General features: G+C 35.7%; 4 protein-coding genes across 6 annotated transcripts; 2 read left to right on the top strand and 2 right to left on the bottom strand.

Moving 5' to 3' along the window:
• Nucleotides 1-100: 100 nt before the first annotated feature.
• LOC101157456 (transmembrane protein 180) lies at nucleotides 101-5,052 on the top strand. Of its 2 annotated transcripts, XM_011478199.3 has the most exons (8): nucleotides 101-331; nucleotides 435-618; nucleotides 1,336-1,650; nucleotides 1,762-2,193; nucleotides 2,377-2,531; nucleotides 2,624-2,707; nucleotides 3,202-3,345; nucleotides 3,863-5,052. In XM_011478199.3, the coding sequence occupies exons 2-8, from the start codon at nucleotides 466-468 to the stop codon at nucleotides 4,002-4,004; spliced, it is 1,425 nt and encodes a 474-aa protein (XP_011476501.1). In that variant the 5' UTR covers nucleotides 101-331; nucleotides 435-465; the 3' UTR covers nucleotides 4,005-5,052. The 2 variants fall into 2 exon arrangements, with proteins under 2 accessions (XP_011476501.1, XP_004071719.1); XM_004071671.4 differs by having other exon boundaries at nucleotides 101-618.
• On the bottom strand, nucleotides 4,664-7,039 carry LOC105354564. 2 transcript variants are annotated; one of them, XM_011478202.3, is made up of 6 exons: nucleotides 6,716-6,974; nucleotides 6,252-6,554; nucleotides 6,089-6,174; nucleotides 5,960-6,007; nucleotides 5,612-5,716; nucleotides 4,664-5,500 (listed from the first exon to the last, which is right to left on the bottom strand). In XM_011478202.3, exons 1-6 carry the CDS (start codon nucleotides 6,828-6,830, stop codon nucleotides 5,447-5,449), a joined length of 711 nt encoding a protein of 236 aa, XP_011476504.2. In that variant the 5' UTR covers nucleotides 6,831-6,974; the 3' UTR covers nucleotides 4,664-5,446. The 2 variants fall into 2 exon arrangements, with proteins under 2 accessions (XP_011476504.2, XP_011476503.2); XM_011478201.3 differs by having other exon boundaries at nucleotides 4,664-5,716; nucleotides 6,716-7,039.
• Nucleotides 7,040-8,684: 1,645 nt separating this feature from the next.
• On the top strand, nucleotides 8,685-13,828 carry LOC101157057 (ER lumen protein-retaining receptor 2). The gene is made up of 5 exons (XM_004071439.4): nucleotides 8,685-8,930; nucleotides 11,011-11,111; nucleotides 11,195-11,353; nucleotides 11,438-11,690; nucleotides 12,726-13,828. The coding sequence occupies exons 1-5, from the start codon at nucleotides 8,840-8,842 to the stop codon at nucleotides 12,758-12,760; spliced, it is 639 nt and encodes a 212-aa protein (XP_004071487.1). The 5' UTR covers nucleotides 8,685-8,839; the 3' UTR covers nucleotides 12,761-13,828.
• A 1,784-nt stretch (nucleotides 13,829-15,612) lies between these two features.
• On the bottom strand, nucleotides 15,613-17,530 carry tmem159 (transmembrane protein 159). The gene is made up of 5 exons (XM_004071438.4): nucleotides 17,424-17,530; nucleotides 16,702-16,832; nucleotides 16,459-16,627; nucleotides 16,231-16,376; nucleotides 15,613-16,161 (listed from the first exon to the last, which is right to left on the bottom strand). The coding sequence occupies exons 2-5, from the start codon at nucleotides 16,795-16,797 to the stop codon at nucleotides 16,102-16,104; spliced, it is 471 nt and encodes a 156-aa protein (XP_004071486.1). The 5' UTR covers nucleotides 16,798-16,832; nucleotides 17,424-17,530; the 3' UTR covers nucleotides 15,613-16,101.
• Nucleotides 17,531-17,785: the final 255 nt, after the last annotated feature.

The raw sequence follows: 17,785 nt of genomic DNA, 5'->3' as shown, positions 1-17,785 counted from the left end.
GACTTACATTTATTTAAACCAATTATAGAGCAGCAAGCGGAAGGAATTGTTTCTTTTAGCCAATCATGTATTTGTTTTTAAGACGAAGCCCCGCCCCGAAAAGGAACAAACGAGTTGAACTAGATTTCACTGTAGCTGCCAGGTGAACATCATGTATCTGACTTAGCGAAGAAACCGCGTTGTATGTGTGTTTATTAATATTTTAAGTCTGGATTTTATATCTTATTACGACTTTAAAATGAGGAAACTGCTGCAGAAAGTCAACCTTTTGAATTTATCTTTAAACTTTGCATTTTTGTAGGATTTCTTGCTAAGTATCGCTACTAGAAAGGTAAACATTTGCAATGCTAACTATAGTGTTTACAGACTAAGACACCTCAGTGCTTTTTTGGTTCGATCAGCTGGTGCTTTGGCTGAACTCTCGCTTTCTTAAGGGTGTCAATTGTCGCCCCGGAAAACCCAAATATGATCCGACGTCTGGGGATTAATCCTGCAGCTCTGGCTTACGCCATGACCACCCTCGGGTCAGGCATGATTAATAATATTTTCAGCTTCTACTATGTCAAACTCTTCCTGAATAAGTACAAAATATCTGAAGGAGCATTCCACCAATCACAAGTGAGTATTTTTGCAGCCAACACACAATGTCATACGAGTCCTACCATCAATAAATACTGCGTTCACAAAAATAAAATAATAACAGTTTCAGTAAAGATTTTACACAAAATGTATCCAGTTAAAGAAGCACTAAGAAGTAAAAACGTAGAAGAGTCTTGTGTTTTTTGCCAAACAAGTAGGGAGACAACTTGTTATCTGTTTTATCACTTTATGATCAATTCGTCTGAATTAGAAGAATTTCTTATCACAAAATTCAAAGTCAACATCCAAAATAATATTTTGATGTCATATTGTGCTTTTAACTATACTGGTCTGTCCAAAAATATCACATTTTTAATATTCATCTGTTTATTATTAAGGGAAAGTCCCACATTCACAAGCGTAAGTGATTCATTTCACAACCTTGATAATAACAATAAACTTCATTTATTCCACCTGGACTAAAAATCATATTATGAAACGATAGAACACATGCAAAATATGAAAGCTGCAAGAATATTTCTTCTGTTAAATATGTTTTACATTTTTCTTCTACTCTATGTTTAATAGGATTATGAAAAACTTCTGGACTATTGATTGTTTATGTGCCAGTTGCTCAGTATTTGTAGTGTTTCCTTGAGCTGTTGTCTTATCTCTACTTTTTTAATAAAGTTTTGAAAAAAAATATCAGATGAGTCTTTGTTAAACTGTTAAACTATAAACGAGCTTTTCCCACAGGTGGTGTACATGGTGTGGAATGCAGTCAATGACCCCCTATTTGGTTACCTGCAAGACACCTCCAAGGTTCCCTGCTGCTCTCAGCGACGCCTCTCCATCCTGTATGGTGCTCCCCTCTACTCACTGGCTTTTCTTCTGGCTTGGTTCCCATGGCGATCCTACACACCTGGGGATTGGTTGAGTGGGTTGCACCTGACAGTCGCCCTCTGTGCTTTTGATGGTATGCTGACTTTTGTGCTGCTGGCTCAGTGCGCCTTGTTTGCAGAAATTTCCAGCCATCACCAAAACCGATTAAGACTTATAAAGTACAGCCAAGTAAGAAAGCCTTTTTTTCATTTCTCTGTAAAAAAAAAAAAAAAAAAAAAAAAAAAAAAAAAAGAATACATTGTTCTGTGCATCTCATCTGCAATCTTGTCAATTTGTCAGGTGGCTTCTCTCGTTGGCTCCTCCAGCATTCTCTTCTGTGGAGTGCTGTCCAAAAACATGGAAGATTTTTCAGCTTTTCAGGCATTCTCGGTGCTGACTGCTGTCCTGAGCTGTGGCTGCATGCTCTACACAGGCTTCCACAGCGAGGGCCGCTTTGATACTAAAGCACCTGAAGCAGAGATTCCAAGATCTGTCGATGGTGCTGCTTCTAGCCAAGTTGCAGATTCTGCCTCCATGATGTGGAGGTTGACATGGCAGATTCTGACTAACAGAGACTTTCAGCTGTTCGTGCTCATGAACTTCTTCCAGGTGTTCATGTTGGCTTTCTTTAATAATTTTACCATTATATTCACTGAGCACCTAATTCCTCCAGACGTTCTTCCATCGCTGGCTAAGAGTGTCATGTACGGAGCAGGATTCATCTGCCCGCAGGTATTGCCTCATAGAAATGTGGATCTTTTTCCTTCAATAAAAGTTCTAAATAAATTGTTGTTTAATCTCTTTGATTGTGATGTTTCATTTCACTCTCAATTGTACTTTTGCTGTAGGAAGAAACTGTTTAGTTTGAATGTTTTTTGGAGGTACTTCTATGTTTAATTACTGTCTTTCTATCAGTTATTAGTGTTGGTCTGTCAAGGTCAGCTGCAAAATCTGGGGTACTATAGGATCATCCTCTTCACTTTCTATGTGGAGGTCGGAATGGCGATCATCATGCTAGCTCTTGGTCCTCATCATTACTATATCATGGCGTTTTTTCTCACCGCTAACATGTACGTAGCTTTCAATCAGAATCTTGCTTTCCCTGTGCTTTCCTGTTTTCCATTACAAAGAATCGCTCACATTGTCTCCATGTTTTCTGCAGGGTTATCGTTCAAGCAGCCTTCAGTCTTTTTAGCCTGCCCCTGGCTGACATCATTGACACCGACATGCAGAAGCACAAACGGAGGTAAAAATAAAATATCCAAATTATTATGCAGGTGTACTCTGTTTTCATTTGTTTTCAGTTTTTATAAAAAACATCCACTAATACTAATAGTACTATGCCGCCTCCCTGAGGAACTGTCAGGGAATTACGGCACTAGAGTTGGAAAACTTGTATGGATCGAAAATGTTTAAGTTATTGTTCACTTTTAAGGATAATTAACCTATTCCCAATGAGAAAAATGTTATAAAAAGCACACATATTACAACAGCACACAAAAAATATGTCTATGGATTTAGCTATAGCTGTAACAAGTAAATATTTTAACCTAAAGAGTCTTTATTATTATTTTTATCAAATTAAAAAGGCACTATCTATCGAATGTGTTGTAAAACAATGTTTACTTCAGATGTAGACGTGCAGTTAGTCATTAAATTCTGTTTTGTATTTGTAATCATTAGATAAATTAAAGTGAACTGTTTATGTTTTTTCTTCTTTCTATGTATTCTCTTCCCCAGCTCTCCCTTGTCCTCCATGGTGTTTGGAACCAATGCGCTGTTCACTAAGCCGGCTCAGTCTCTGGCACCAATGATAGTTCTTAACATTCTGAACCAGTTTGGATATGAACAGCTGAAGGATCCAGGCAACAATTCAGACCCAAGGTATGGATAGCTTGAAGAACCACACCGATTAAGAGGTTTAAAGTATTTTTGTTTGTTTACCTTAAGATTACACCAATAGATTGATTTTATTTGTTAATTTGAAAGCCCTGAATATATGTAACAACAATCAGAAACAGCTTAAATGGGAGTTTTTACTTTCACTTCCGTTAAAGTAAGCATTTTTCCTGTTTGGTAGCTGATATTCCTGTTGCACAGGAACATAAAACCTGTCCATCAAGAAAAACCTCTACATTTTTACATCAGAAAACAACTGTTTTAGTTGTAGGCTATTTACTTTTGTACATTTTACAAAATCTTAATTTTAAAGAAAATGCATTTTGCCAGTTCAAGTAGAAGAGTAACATAATTACAAACTTTATGAGATATGAGTAAAAATCTAATAAGCAAGATGTTTCATTTGAATGTATTTTTTCAGTGTCGTCCATTACTTTGTGATTTTATGTTATGTTTACATCATGTGATGACAGTCATCTGGTTGCTGTCTCTTTCCCACTAGTGCTTTGGAAGGCCTCCACAGTGTCATGTTCTACTTGGTTTGTCTGGTGCCCGTGTGTGTTGCAGCCCTGCAAGCTCTGGCCTGGAGGCCCTTCTCCATTCGTAGCAGTCACACCCTTGATGCAAAGTATGTAGACTGCTAGCATCAATGAGACTGGTAACACATGTGGAAGCTCTTTAGGAATCAGGTGAAAAACAATGGGAAATGTTGAGAATTCGATAAAGTGGATGAGTCTGTAAATTCATTGCAGATGTTCAACTACAGCATTATAATGAGACTTGATTTATGAACACACTGGTGACTTTGAAGTAGAATGTTTATGACGCAAAGTCATGAGACTGTGATTAGTGCCTTAACCTTTTGCCAGAAAAAACCATATTGCTTAATATTTGTGTTTTCTTTACAAAACACTGGGTTTACTTTTTTTGTCTTATATAGTCTGATCTTATTTTTTGCTGCTGACTTCCCAGGGAAATGATTAACTTGAAAAGTTGTAAAATGATCTAAGTAGATGCCAACACTAAAGCTAAAAAAAAAACGACTGGTTCATGCATTCATTGACATGGAATGGGTAACTAGTTCATCTTTTAGGTACCAGTATGTGCTCATTTCATCCAACAACAATAAAAGAACGTTTTTACCCTCTTGACATGTTATATTTACCGGTACACGATAGAGATCAAATACTGTTGATCTGCAAACTGCTTTGTGCCATGAACATTTTCATTCAACAAGGCAATGAAATCAAATGTGTTCATGTTTTATTCAACAAAATGCAATGAAGCCAGCAAGATGGATGTGTTATACAAGAATAATTTAATCTAATAAAACTTTATCAATATTACATATTGATAATATTAAAACAAGAAATACAAAAAAATGTAAATACAAATGAATATCACATTGATCGAGGAAAATAAAAAACATTACATTAAAAATGGAAATATGCATAAATCCAGCTCACATTAAAAATATATTAAAAGGTGTACTGAAATATGTTTGACGGATAACATAATCCAATAGAAAAAATGTGAATTTCAATACATTTTTAAATGCAAGATGTATTTGTTTATACTTGATACATACTTCTATTGTCTCTGGTTTCTGTTTATAATAATAGAGCTCTCTCTGGGCCAATCAATGGGAATGTATTTTCTTTTTTGTATTTTTTGATTAAAAATACACTTAAATATTTGTCTGCTGTCACCATAATTTATTCTTTTTATGAGATTGTTGGGACATAAATCAATGAAAAACACAGCACTTTTCGTCGACATTATCATAATTTTTACATTATTGAAAAATTCTTCATTGTCTGTGCAGCAAAATATATGAAGATATATTAAAATTTCCGATAAACTGGTACACAACAGGTAAAAGCAACCCATGACTTCAGATTGTAAAAGAGTTGGTATCAAAGATTTAATGGTAACACTGCATCTATTTTTGGGGTTTTATTTCATATTCTAATACAGCAAACGTTCTTGTCTCACTTCTCCATTTCATTAAACACATTTCGTGTCTTGTTTCTTGGCAAAGTCCTCTTTATTTACCAGATGGAGGTCCACTCTGTTTGCTTGAGGTTCAGACGTTTTGGTAGATGCAGTCAGTAGAAACAATGTTCATGTCTCTTTTCGGCTATGATGACATGAATGATGACATGCAGGACAAAATTCAAGGCATGGTGGGAAAGCACAACAGTGACAATTGATGCAACCTTTTGTTTTGTAAAATCTTGTTGCAACTTACCTCAGCAGGTTTTTGTCTGGCTGTGTTTTTACTCTTTCTCAGGTTCTCTCTGCTGTGCAGCTCTTGGACCACGTTACGAAAGTGAGATTTTTTCCTTATGCTCTCCTGTTTACAATAGAGTTCAAAATCCTTATAAAAGCGTTGCACAAATATTGACATTTAAAACTTTTTAAGCAGTCCAACTGTCTAGGCTGTGATGATTTGTCAATGCTTTCTTCTTTTGTGGTAACAGAGGCCTTGGTTACTGTTCCTCTTTTTTTTTTTTTTTACGTCTGTGGACTTTTCGCCTCTTAGAAATGATCAAGTATTTTAGAGTAAAACAAAACAGAAAGAAGACATTTTACCCACCTTGTCGTGTACAGATGTCTTCACAGCAGCTGTTTTCTTCCAGCAACACTACAACAAAGATACAGATTTATTTCACATTAACACATTGCACAAATGTGGAAAAAACTTTATGTTTATGTTTTTTTTTACCTTCTTTAGAATGATGAACGTTACTATGGCAAAGTTAAAGATGGCCAGAAGGACTAATGCCAGCAACAGCAGAACTCTAGCTTTACCTAAAAGATAAGAAAGTCCTCCATATCAACACTTCTTAGCCCGTTTCTTTAGCAGAATAATTTAGTGTTGCTATTACCTGTCACTACAAGAGTCGTTCCGAGCCCTACAAGCGGTTTGCAGCATTTAGTTTGTCCTGTTCCACAGTAGTAGATCCCACTGTCATCAACCTTCAGTGACGTGATGGTTAACATTGTTCTACTCAAGGTGTATTTGTCGTTGGAATTCAGGGCAAAATGCCTGTCTTCTTTGAAAACAAACCACTTGTACTCAATTTTGCCTGCTACGCATTCTGGGGTCATGGTACAAGAGAGATTTAAGGATCCTCCCGCTTTGCGCCAGATCATCTTGGTCTGCTGTAATGTGCAGCTTTCATTATTCTCTAGAATTAACAGACAAAAAGGTAGTTAATCCAGATTAGACTTGTTTGAAGTCAATAGTAGGACTGGTATCAAATAGATGTGTTAAAATCTATGGAACAAGGAATGAATAAAATACAGGTTTCTTTCTTTTAAAACAGATTTAATGTAGACTTTTATTTACCTGCTCTTGACAAGAAGATAAGCAGAAGGGGCAACCAAAACGACAACTTCATGTCCGTAGCTATACCGCTTATGAGAGATCTCAGGATTTTTTGAATGTAGTGATCTGACAACATCGGAAGGATTTGCAAGGCACTTCCTCAAAACCCACTTCCTATTTATTTCTTTTGTATTGAGTACATAAAAGGCATCATCATGGATTTACATGCTGTTATTGCAAATAACTTATGCGTTTATTCTGAAGTAAGAAACATTTTTATTTTATTTTGACCTAATTATTAAAGAAAATCTAAAAGAAGCAAACTTCATTCAGTGGTGGAATCTTTTTAACACATAACATTTGCTTAACTTTTTTCAATAAACTGAAGTACACTTTCAAGCGTCACGCCAGTGCTTTTGTTCCAGTTTGACAGTTTATTACACTGAAAGCAGGACGTTTAAGTGTTGTACTGTTTGTTTGCACCTTTTAGTGTTTCCAGACTGCATGTGAGTGTTTCTAAAATTACAACATCACCTGTGACAGCTTCACACGTGCACAAGTCATCTTTAGTGGCAGTAAAAAATAAAAGAAGACGAGCAAAGCCTAACATTATTTTCTGTGTGAAGTGACAATCAAATTTAAGCAGTGTAACTTCCAATTAAAAGAACAATATTAACAAAAATATGTTTTTTATTAATATATCTATACTTTTTTGTGATGATTTAAATACTCATTGACAGCTTCATGCTTCAGCTTTAGGAGACATTTGAAATCGGCATTAAAACTTCATTCCTCTGCCGTTTTTACCCACAGTCACAAAATGATTACATTAAAAATATATAAACTTGAAAGACCAAATTATTTGATCACATTCAATTTTTACTCAAACTATTCTGACTGAAGATTTACTTGTGTGTTACTTGTGTGATTTTTTTTTTTACATGTATGATTCCTTTTAAATTTGTTGGTCACTAGTTTGCACTGTGACCTAGCACTTTTTTTAAATTAATTTTAGACCTGAGCCAAACAAAACATGTATTTACCTAATAAAAGGAAAAGGAAGATTATTAATTGTGAGTTAGTTGGTTCCATACTATATTAAAAAAAAACATTTAAGTTCGGGTTCGATGTCATTAGTTAGTTATGTTAATTACTTTTCAGCCCAGAATAGATACACTAGAGATGTGGGCTTATTTTTTTAAGGTGGTAAACTTTTAGAATTCTGTAATTATAGATGTCACACTTTAGTACAGAGAATTATGCATCTGCTAAGTTAGTTGGCAGTAATGCTAAGTTGTTTCACTGCTATAACCAGTTCCTGCACTTGTACTTGGAAAACATTACAGTTGAATGAAAGTTAAAGATGTGTCATCCAGTTAGTGAGAAAAAAAGTGAAACCATTTAATAGTCAAATGTTTGTGATGTTTTGAATCAATGGCCTTTACTAACAGAGCAGCCATTTAAACTATGTTGTCATTTGTTTTTAGTTCACAAAAACACAAGAAAGGCATATTTAAAAAAGAATTAAATGTGATTGTTTATGTCAAAAAACTCCAAATGATTAGATTTTGTCTCAAAAATGTAAATATTATTCAAAGGTATTCATTACAATTTAAATACAAAAAGACTACTTGTTAGAACAAATTGCACAATTCTAATGTCAAAATATTTTTAAAGAATAATAGCTCAATGAAGCAGGTTAGGGATGTTTTTAAAGTACTAAAAGCCAAGAAGTAATGTTTAGTAAAACTATTTCTGGGTGTAAAATGTTAACACAAAGTTACAGAATTAAGTGTAACTTGGCAAAGTTATATGTCCAAAATATTAGGAACATTTTAAGACATTTTTAATTTTTTTTCTTCAAAGAAGGGGCTTTGTCTCCATCCATTGACATACATTGGAATATAAGTTTCTAAAGGCAGATTCCAACCCACTGTCGTTCAAATTTCCATCCAATCAGATCATCCCATGTGGGCTTTGCCCCGCCTCCTTCCACGTCGACCTGCACCCTCGCCATATTTTCAACCCAGCGGGTCCCGCAGATCTGTGAACCCGAAACCTACCGGGAGAGATTTCTGTGGAGTCATTTCAGAGCATTTCACAGTAAAAAACAGAGAGACTTTAACTTCCGGTCATCCTGCAACAATGAACATTTTCAGACTGACAGGAGATCTATCTCATTTGGCTGCTATCATCATCCTGCTACTCAAAATATGGAAAACCAGATCGTGTGCAGGTGAGCTTTTGTTGTTTAATGATATATGCTGTAGTAAGTTTCCTGATCATTAGTTACTTTAAAATATGCTCGCGATTAGTCTATAATGCTAACTTCATATATATGCTAACAAAAACCTACTCATTCATTTGGGCCAACAAGCTAATGCTTTGAAGTAACAACGCATTAAGTTACTTTCAGTTACAAATTTATAGGTTTGATTATTTATATAGTTACAGTTTTGTCAGCTAAATCTAATTTAGACGTTAAACTGAAATTACTTTACAAACGATTTAACTAGCTAGGTAGGTCAGTGTTGATGGGAAGCAGACGACTGATGCATGGTTGTGGTTTCCTGTTTAGTTTAGCAAACTATCAAGTTAAAACGTTTGAGTTTGTTTAAATTTAACTCGCTGTTTATGTTTTAGTTATAATTTACAATTTTATAATTTAAACATTACGGTTCCGCTGGTTTCCCAAAACCATCGTATTTTTTTCCTGCGTTAACTTGCGATTCGGTGCTCGACTTTTTTGGTCTGACTTTTGACGTGGCGTTGTAAGGAAAGGCTACGGAAGTAGCTAGCGTTCTTAAACTTACTTTACATCAATATCAACTACCTTTGTGTTTGTGGCTACAAAGTGAGCAATATATGGTACAAGGGCTGAAATGGTGACACGTTCCTGCAACGTTATGGATATTATTTTTGACTAAAGAGAGCTATGATAACGCGACCAAGCAAGACTTCTAAATGTTTTTTTCTTAAAACTTTATTCACATAGATTTTTTTAATACATGAAAGTTGAATGTGGTGTCAGGCCATTACGTGCACTTACATGTCTGTAGACAGAAAATAAATACACATTAATACCACAACACCTCAAATTAAATTTTAATAAAATGTCCAATTAGGCAGATTGAAAATGCATTGATGGATTTATTGATTTACCCCCACACACATACCCCCCCCCCCCCATATTGATATTATAATTGTCATTTTATTACATTAAACTAACATTATAATAAAATAATATGTTCTGCTGCCCCCTCCCGTCCCCCAATTTAAAATGTTTGTCAGTTTAAAAAAAGTCCTAGAAGTTAAGTGGTGATGCCATAAAATTATATCTCTGTACTTGTATCCAAACATTCTGTACATGAAACACATTTGATACTTTCTTTAAAAAAAACCACTGTTCATATATTGACTACTGAAACTTGCATGAGCAAGACACTATAAAACCGGTATAGATACTATAATATGTAACATAATATAGGATATACTATTGGAAGTTATATTATGAATAATCTAATAATCCTGGACATGTTAAGTGTTGTGTTTTTAACAGTCATGACTGTTGTGATTATAGATGGTATCATTTCCTTTTCTTTAGGGAGCCATGAAGACATTTAACAATACAAATACCAACAAACAAAAACTGTACACAAACACTAAACAAATTGTAGGATCATATCTAAACTTATGAAATATGTCAGGATTTGAACATCATTTGTGGCTAAACTAAATAAACACGTGATGTAGCTAATTCTAATGGGGCATTTTTGAAGGATGATGAACAATCTGACTTATACTTTTGTGTAAAAATAAAATTAAAAGCTTTAACAAAAGTACGTGTTACTGGTCCCGAAACGTTAGTTCAAAATTCAGGTTTTGTCTTATTAAATAGTTTGCAGCACAATAAAATATGAGTGACACATTAACTGGTTATTATAGGTTTTCTTGATGCGAATATGGATGCGTGGGTGTGGTTTTTTTTTCTGCCTTTTTGCATAAATGTTTTGGTATGATTTTGTATTTATTTAAAGTTTGCATTGCAACTTTTGGAAAAAATTAGAAAGCTGAGTTACCACACTTTTCTTTAGACTAAAGTGATCGTATATGTAAGAAGATCAAATTTGCTTTTAGAATTTTTATATCTGTTGACTAACACAAATCTTTTGTTTAATAAAGGTCTAAAATAAGTATTTGGTTTTCTAAATTTTACATGGTATTTTCATGCTATGTCCAGCAGATGTCTCTGTTCGGTAAAGAGAGCTGCTGTGTCAGCACAAATATAATGTATATCTCCTATTTTCTTTTTAAAGGTATTTCTGGGAAGAGCCAAATTCTCTTTGCTCTTGTGTTCACGACACGCTACCTGGATCTGCTCACCTCTTTCATCTCGCTGTACAACAGCAGCATGAAGGTAGGATCCTGCACTCGGCTCTGGACAGAGGTCAAAGATGGAGATCATCTTTCTTGTGTTTACTGACTGCTGCTGTTTTCCAGGTGATCTACATTGGCTGTTCCTACGCCACAGTATACCTGATTTATATGAAATTCAGAGCCACCTACGACGGTAACCACGACAGCTTCAGAGTGGAGTTCCTGGTCGTTCCAGTTGGCGGCCTGGCTGTTCTTATCAACCATGACTTTTCTCCTTTAGAGGTAAGCGTCATTGATTACTACATATGAACAAATCTATTCGTAATTCTTCTCCAGCACACTTAAATGAAACCGCTCTGTCTTTAGATCCTTTGGACGTTCTCCATCTACCTGGAATCTGTGGCAATTCTGCCTCAGCTCTTCATGATCAGCAAGACGGGCGAAGCAGAGACAATCACCACCCACTACCTGTTCTGCCTGGGCCTGTACCGGGCCCTCTACCTTTTCAACTGGATCTGGCGCTTTTACTTTGAAGGCTTCTTTGACATGATCGCTATTGTGGCTGGTGTGGTTCAGACTGTCCTCTACTGTGACTTCTTCTACTTGTATGTCACCAAAGGTAGGTTGGAATTCTTTTTTTTAAACTAGCGTGCCATTAAAACACAGATTATTGAGCTTTTTTCTGTAAATTATCACACTTCTAAGGCTCCCAAGATAAATTCCGTCATTCGCCGTTACTCTTTTTCAGGCAGTCTTTTCATGCAACACTCACATGGCCAAGTTTGGTGCAAATCCTAATACGTCACTTCTAAATAATTATATTTATCTGTGTTTATTTATCATTTATGGGCTGCAGTGGTTAGCGCTCTTGCCTCACAGCAAGAAGGCCCCGGTTCAAGTCCCGGCTGGGGGACCTGAACCAGAACATCAATGGGGGACCTTTCTGTGTGGAGTTTGTACGGGGACTTCGGCTTCCTCCCACCGTCCAAAAACATGCTACAAATGTTAATTGGTCAACCTAAATTGTCCCTAGGTGGGAATGGGTGTGTGATTGTGGACACTCTACCCTGCGACAGACTGGTCACCTGCCTTCGCCCACAAGTGGCCGGGATAGGCTCCGGCAGCCCCGTGACCCCGAAAGGGAAAAACGGATTAGAAGATAAATGAATGAATGCGTTTATTTGGGCCTAAAACCATTTCTTTGTAGATTGAAATTAACCATGGAAATAAGTAACAAGCTGAGCCTATTCCCTGAAAAACCTCGCTGCAAAGTTCAGCCAAAGCTGATCTGAGGTTTCACCTTTCCACATTTCTGTAGCGAAGGGGCAAATCTTCTAAGCATTCATCTTTTGAGGAAAAATTCCCTCTTTTTGCAGTATCTCAGTCCCAGGAACGCATAAAGGAAATGTAGTGTGACGAAACACTAAATTAGAAAATCCACAATTGATTTTTTACTGTATTTTTTATTTATTTCACTTTTTAGATCTTGCAATGAGGAAATAAAAGTACTTGTAGTCAGATTAAGATAGTTTTACCTCTATGTGAACTATGCTCACGGTACGCCTTAGTTAAATTATCATATGTATTTATTATTTTATTGATGATCAGGCATTATAGCATATGAATCATTTGTTTCCAATATCTTGCCTTGCAGTGTTGAAAGGCAAGAAACTGAGCTTGCCAGCATGAGAAGTAACAGACGGCGACTCCCGGCAGACCTGGAGGGGGCGCCCAGATGACACGGAGTCCCGTGATGTCCAGCAACGAATGCCAGAAACAGAGAGCCAACTATGGTGGGAAAAAACACTAGCCTTTTTTGTTTTGTTTTTTGATGATCACTGATGGAACTGGTAAATGCCAACCAACACCAGAGCAAACAGCAACCCAGATCAACTTTTTTTTCTTTTTTTTTGGATTTCTGTGTTCAGCATTTTGCCTTAAAGGTCTTATCATTGCTGTCGAACGGGTTATTTTTTTTTTTTATTATTAGTATTTTGTACATCTGAGGTGTCTTGCGCTTTTTTTTTTTTTTTTTTGCAAATGGGATGAGTTTGTGAAAAAAGTGCACAAAATGTACAGTCTTGTAAAAGAGCGATGTGCACGATGAAAGGAAGTTCACTTTCACCACCTTTTGCAGTTATTTTGCATTCATTGTTTCAGTAATTTTATGCATATATTATATTTTTACTTTAGGCTTGAAGCAAAAAAAAATAAAAAAAATCACACGTTTCACCTCAACATCTTTTGTAAAAACATTAAAACTTTTGACATTTTCTTCTTGTTTAGGCGTCCTGTTCTGAAGAGAACTCTAGGGAATGATGTTAGACTCAAAACATAAGAACTGAATCAGTCGAATGAATGCCAGCACTCAATGTGTCGCATCAGTATTTTTCTAACGTTGCTTATGTCAAAAGGAAATTTAGAGCTGTTTACTGGTCATTTTCTGCTTGTTTTAAGAAAAAACAATTCTATTCCAATTTTTAAAAATTGTATTTTGGCACAGAACCCCTTTTGTCTTGAAGCACCAATGTTAGAATTGTAAGAATATCTCCCTGTGCCTTTTTTTAATTTCCTTTTTTTTTAATTTTTCGGTTGTTATGTTTTGAACCAACAATCTTTTGGTTGTAGGTTGATTTACAGCATTAAAACGGTTTAGCAATCTATTCATTTCACAAGCCCTTTGTCAACTTTAACATTTATTCTTTTAAATATCTTTTTTTTTGCCACATCACCTCCAATAAAGATTTTATGAGAATCCCTCTGTGATGGTGTTTGACTGTTGACATCTTCCAGTCTTCAAGCTAAAACTGTATTTCATTTCATAAATTTGTCAGTTTGTATTAGAAATGGACCAAGATCTAACTACAACACATCTCTAGAGTGCTGATATTTTTTTAGGTTTTAGGTGTATATTTGTCCCCTGATAATGAAAGGATCAGTATTTTTTCAAAGTTTATTGGAACCTCATTTTAACAGTAAAAAGCAGAATTATTAAAAAGTCCAAAACAAATGCCATTTAAAAGAGTTAAAAGATTTTTATGGAAAAAGTCAGTTTGAGTCACATCTTTCATACAAAGCGGCAATTCAAAATGTTAGATGCTAAAAGCTTTAAGATCTCAAACAATACAAAAATTAATACTATTAGTGATGCAGTATTTGACAATATTTGGATACGTTATAGATGATGGGCCAATACTTAGAAGCAGACCCCAATATTGAATGTTATCTGTTGTTTTTGCATTGATTGAGAACATCTGCCCAAAAGATGAATAAAGATATCAAGGTTAGTTAAATTATTGTTAAAAAATCACCTTTTCTTTAGGAAATGTGAAGCTTAGCTAGTTAGAATAGCTCAACAAAAGCTCCCATTTCTGCTTAAACCTGGGTATGGTGTGGAACATTATATATATATTTTTTTACATAAAATTTTGATGGCCACACCTGCAGCTGAACAGAAACCAGATCACTCAACCAAAAGTGGTCGAGACTCCCCCCTAATATGTTAAACACGTCATACTGTTTTCTAAATGGTCTAAGTTTTTGAAGCTCTCAGAGAATTTATTGATATGCATTTGTCCACAAATTATCAAAAGACCTCTTTTTTTGGGTATTATACAAATAGAGAAGACTTGAAACTGTGAAGGGATGAGCAAAGCTAGTACACAAACACAAGAACAACCCAATCAGGAGGCAAGACAGACAATACAGGTGTGCCTGAAAAACCAGAGATAAAATCAAAGGTTACTATTATTACATAAAAACTACTGCGGATAGTAAAGATGATTTGTTTCCAGTTAAAACTAAATTATGTGATGTTAGCACTGAAGTAAAACAAGCAAAATGACAGGGTCATGACTGATTTAACTTCTTGGCTGCCAAAAGACAAAATTTAAATTTTTAGTGAAATTTGCATGGTGATAAATGTTCTCATTCAATAAACAGCGAAGTGCAGCCAAGCTTTAGACTGTGAGCGGATGAATGAACGATCCAAGACATTCTGTAAAATCCAAATAGAGGAAACGATTCTGGCCCAGTTGGTCAACTGACCCCATTGTGAGTTTGTGTTTTACTGGAGGGCAAAAAAAAAAAAATCTCCAAAACAAGCAGTGGCTCAAATGAGAGGTTAAAATGTGGAAAATCACTGAAACGTTAGTGACCTCATAGGAATGGCATTTGGAACAGCTTCTTTTCAGAGAACCAGAAGAGGAAAAAGCTAGTTTTTTCAGGGTTTATATAAAACCATTCAGTTAAGCTGCAAATCAATTTTACAAATGTCAGTTTAATGTCAAACAGTTTACTTAGAAAACTGCAAAAGAAGAGAAAGACTTCTTTGTAAATGAGACTTTTTGCAGCTGTCAGGGGCCAATACTAAGACTAAGATTACAGTTTCATTTAAATTGTTTGGTCTAAAGGCTTCATTTTAAATCTACGGGTGTGACCTGTGCAGGTAAAACTAGTCATCTCTCCTATATGCTGATTGATTGATTGTTAATAAAAGAAAGCAGTTTGTAATTTGAAAACACTTCAAAGAAAGGCAAAGATCAATTCAAGAAACTTTATTTTTAAAAAGAAACAACTTCCATTGTATCGTAAAAACCAAGATGGTGGATGTTTCTATTTAAAAAAAAATATAGAAAATTTGCTGAATAAAATAGAAGGAATGTCAAATCCAAGAAATGTAAAACATTTTAAGATCAGCAAGAAGAAAAAAAAAAGTCAAGGCACATCACAGTTGAAAATTAGAGTTAATATTTGGATAACTTTGAATAAGATGATTAATAACAGATATATACTTTGCTGTAAAGACATTGACTTGTAAAAAGACTCAAGCATGTACTTTGACGGATGAATTATCCTGTAAAACCTCTTAAACCACATTTTGGGTGTGGACATTCATGCATAAGTTAGTTTGGTGCTCAGCAAGTCTGTTCCAACAACAAACCACATTCATCAGGCTAACATTCAGTACGTTCAGATTGGATCCAAATCGCCTCAAAATATGAAAACTTTTAGGAGGACAAAGCAATCTACTACAACTCCTTTAATCCGGAAGTTTCATTCTCAGTCTTCTGCGCCTGGTTGACGCCATTCTGCAGAGAACAGAGTCCACCATTAAATCATCACCAGATATGCACGACGGATCAATGCTGCAGCTCTACCTTCGCCCAGTGTGTGAAATAATTTTTCAGTTGGCTGGGAATGGAGCTGATGAATGCATTAACGACGACTGAAACCAGCAGAGAGAACAAGGCGATGCCGACGAGGATGGACAGCAGGGTCAAGCCTCCAACAATCAGAAGGATCACTGGAACAGCAAAGTAGTGAATGCGGGAACAAGTCACCAAAAAGGAGGAAGAAATGGTTCCTTCTGAGTGGAGAATACCTACCTTCAACGAAAACAAAACCTGTTGCTGAAACGATGGCTGTCACAAGGGCAAATGTGAGGAAGATGCCAACAGGAAGGGCAGCCATGATGCTGAACATCAGCAGAGTGAGAGCTAAGAAAGGATGGCTGCTGACGTACTGGCCGATCCTCGTGGTCATCAACCGAGCAACCTGACGGAGAGAGAATTCAGCAGGAATCCACCAAAGAGAGACAACTTTTACACAGACCCGGAAATGTGCCTCACCCAGGGATCTTCCTGAAGGTTTTTCACCGAGGACGTCCATCTTTCCCACAGCTGCTGCATCAACCTGCTGCTGCTGCTGCTGCTGCTTTGCTGCATCGTCTCACACCTGAGCTGACTGACGACCAAAGTTACTAAAAAAAACAGTCATCACACAAATCATTACAAAACAACCTGGAAAATTCTAAAAACTAAAATTCAAATGTTTGTTTGTTTGTTCAAGAGTCCATAAAAATATGAAAGTGCATAAATATCAACCACAAAAAAGACAACTCCCATAGAAATCATGGGTTTACTAACAAAATTAATTAAACTCAAATGATTTCCTTTATCCCCACATTTATTCCCTGATTTTACGATGACATGGAAGATATTAATGACTTACAAATGTAAGAAAAACCTAAAAAAAATAATTTACATTTTAAGTCTTAAACTTTAGGAAACTATCAAGCTGCAACGTAAAAAAAGAATTCATGATTCTCAGTGCAAAATATGACTAAAAAAGTAGAAGTCAAATAAATGCAAAAATAAATTTGACAAGGCTCTCCCAAACATGCAGATCACCATGCCCTTTAAGTTTTGGGGCCCTGGCCTTCATTTATTCCTTTTAAGATGTACATTCAACATCTTCCAGAAAAATTCCGTTTTCATTTTATCGTTCAGAATTTTTACTTTTTTTCTCTCCAATAAGATGAACTAAATTCCTAAAGTTCCCTTACGAGTACCTGAAGCATGAAGTAATCCCCGTTTGGCTGTCAAATCGTCGCAGCTCACACTAATGCAGTCAAACTCAGAGGCTCGCTTCAAAGTATTAGTATGATTCCCCTAAGACAAAAACACGCCCCCTTTTCCTTTTTTGTCATTACCTGACCGATGGGGGCTTTTGAATCACTGCTGCCACCTACTGTTCACTAGGCAGATTGCAGTTAAAATTTGTACAATTAACATGAACTAATCAGCAAAGCAAAAGAATAACTGACAGCCTGACAGACTAACACCTTTTAAAACACATTTAGTTTAAAATGTACAATTAAAAAAACAATAACACAACCTGATTTAAGTGCAAAGTTTATTTTCATTAATGTGA

Source organism: Oryzias latipes, chromosome 8, assembly GCF_002234675.1.
Source record: "Oryzias latipes chromosome 8, ASM223467v1".
Classification (NCBI taxonomy): Eukaryota; Metazoa; Chordata; class Actinopteri; order Beloniformes; family Adrianichthyidae; genus Oryzias; species Oryzias latipes.
This window is presented reverse-complemented; position numbering and strand designations above follow the sequence as displayed.

What these genes read in the sequence shown, in the direction of transcription:
- tmem159 (XM_004071438.4), bottom strand. Translation starts at nt 16,797, where the DNA reads ATGCAGCAAAGCAGCAGCAGCAGCAGCAGCAGGTTGATGCAGCAGCTG. An exon ending in AGGTTTTGTTTTCGTTGAAG is followed by an intron (nt 16,377 to 16,458) that starts GTAGGTATTCTC and finishes TTGCTGTTCCAG; the next exon opens with TGATCCTTCTGATTGTTGGA. An exon ending in ATTTCACACACTGGGCGAAG is followed by an intron (nt 16,162 to 16,230) that starts GTAGAGCTGCAG and finishes TGTTCTCTGCAG; the next exon opens with AATGGCGTCAACCAGGCGCA.
- LOC101157456 (XM_011478199.3), top strand. Translation starts at nt 466, where the DNA reads ATGATCCGACGTCTGGGGATTAATCCTGCAGCTCTGGCTTACGCCATG. An exon ending in GAGCATTCCACCAATCACAA is followed by an intron (nt 619 to 1,335) that starts GTGAGTATTTTT and finishes CTTTTCCCACAG; the next exon opens with GTGGTGTACATGGTGTGGAA. An exon ending in GGCAACAATTCAGACCCAAG is followed by an intron (nt 3,346 to 3,862) that starts GTATGGATAGCT and finishes CTTTCCCACTAG; the next exon opens with TGCTTTGGAAGGCCTCCACA.
- LOC105354564 (XM_011478201.3), bottom strand. Translation starts at nt 6,830, where the DNA reads ATGTTGTCAGATCACTACATTCAAAAAATCCTGAGATCTCTCATAAGC. An exon ending in CGTTCATCATTCTAAAGAAG is followed by an intron (nt 6,008 to 6,088) that starts GTAAAAAAAAAC and finishes TCTTTGTTGTAG; the next exon opens with TGTTGCTGGAAGAAAACAGC. An exon ending in AGACATCTGTACACGACAAG is followed by an intron (nt 5,717 to 5,959) that starts GTGGGTAAAATG and finishes TATTGTAAACAG; the next exon opens with GAGAGCATAAGGAAAAAATC.
- LOC101157057 (XM_004071439.4), top strand. Translation starts at nt 8,840, where the DNA reads ATGAACATTTTCAGACTGACAGGAGATCTATCTCATTTGGCTGCTATC. An exon ending in ATGACTTTTCTCCTTTAGAG is followed by an intron (nt 11,354 to 11,437) that starts GTAAGCGTCATT and finishes CTCTGTCTTTAG; the next exon opens with ATCCTTTGGACGTTCTCCAT. An exon ending in CTACTTGTATGTCACCAAAG is followed by an intron (nt 11,691 to 12,725) that starts GTAGGTTGGAAT and finishes CTTGCCTTGCAG; the next exon opens with TGTTGAAAGGCAAGAAACTG.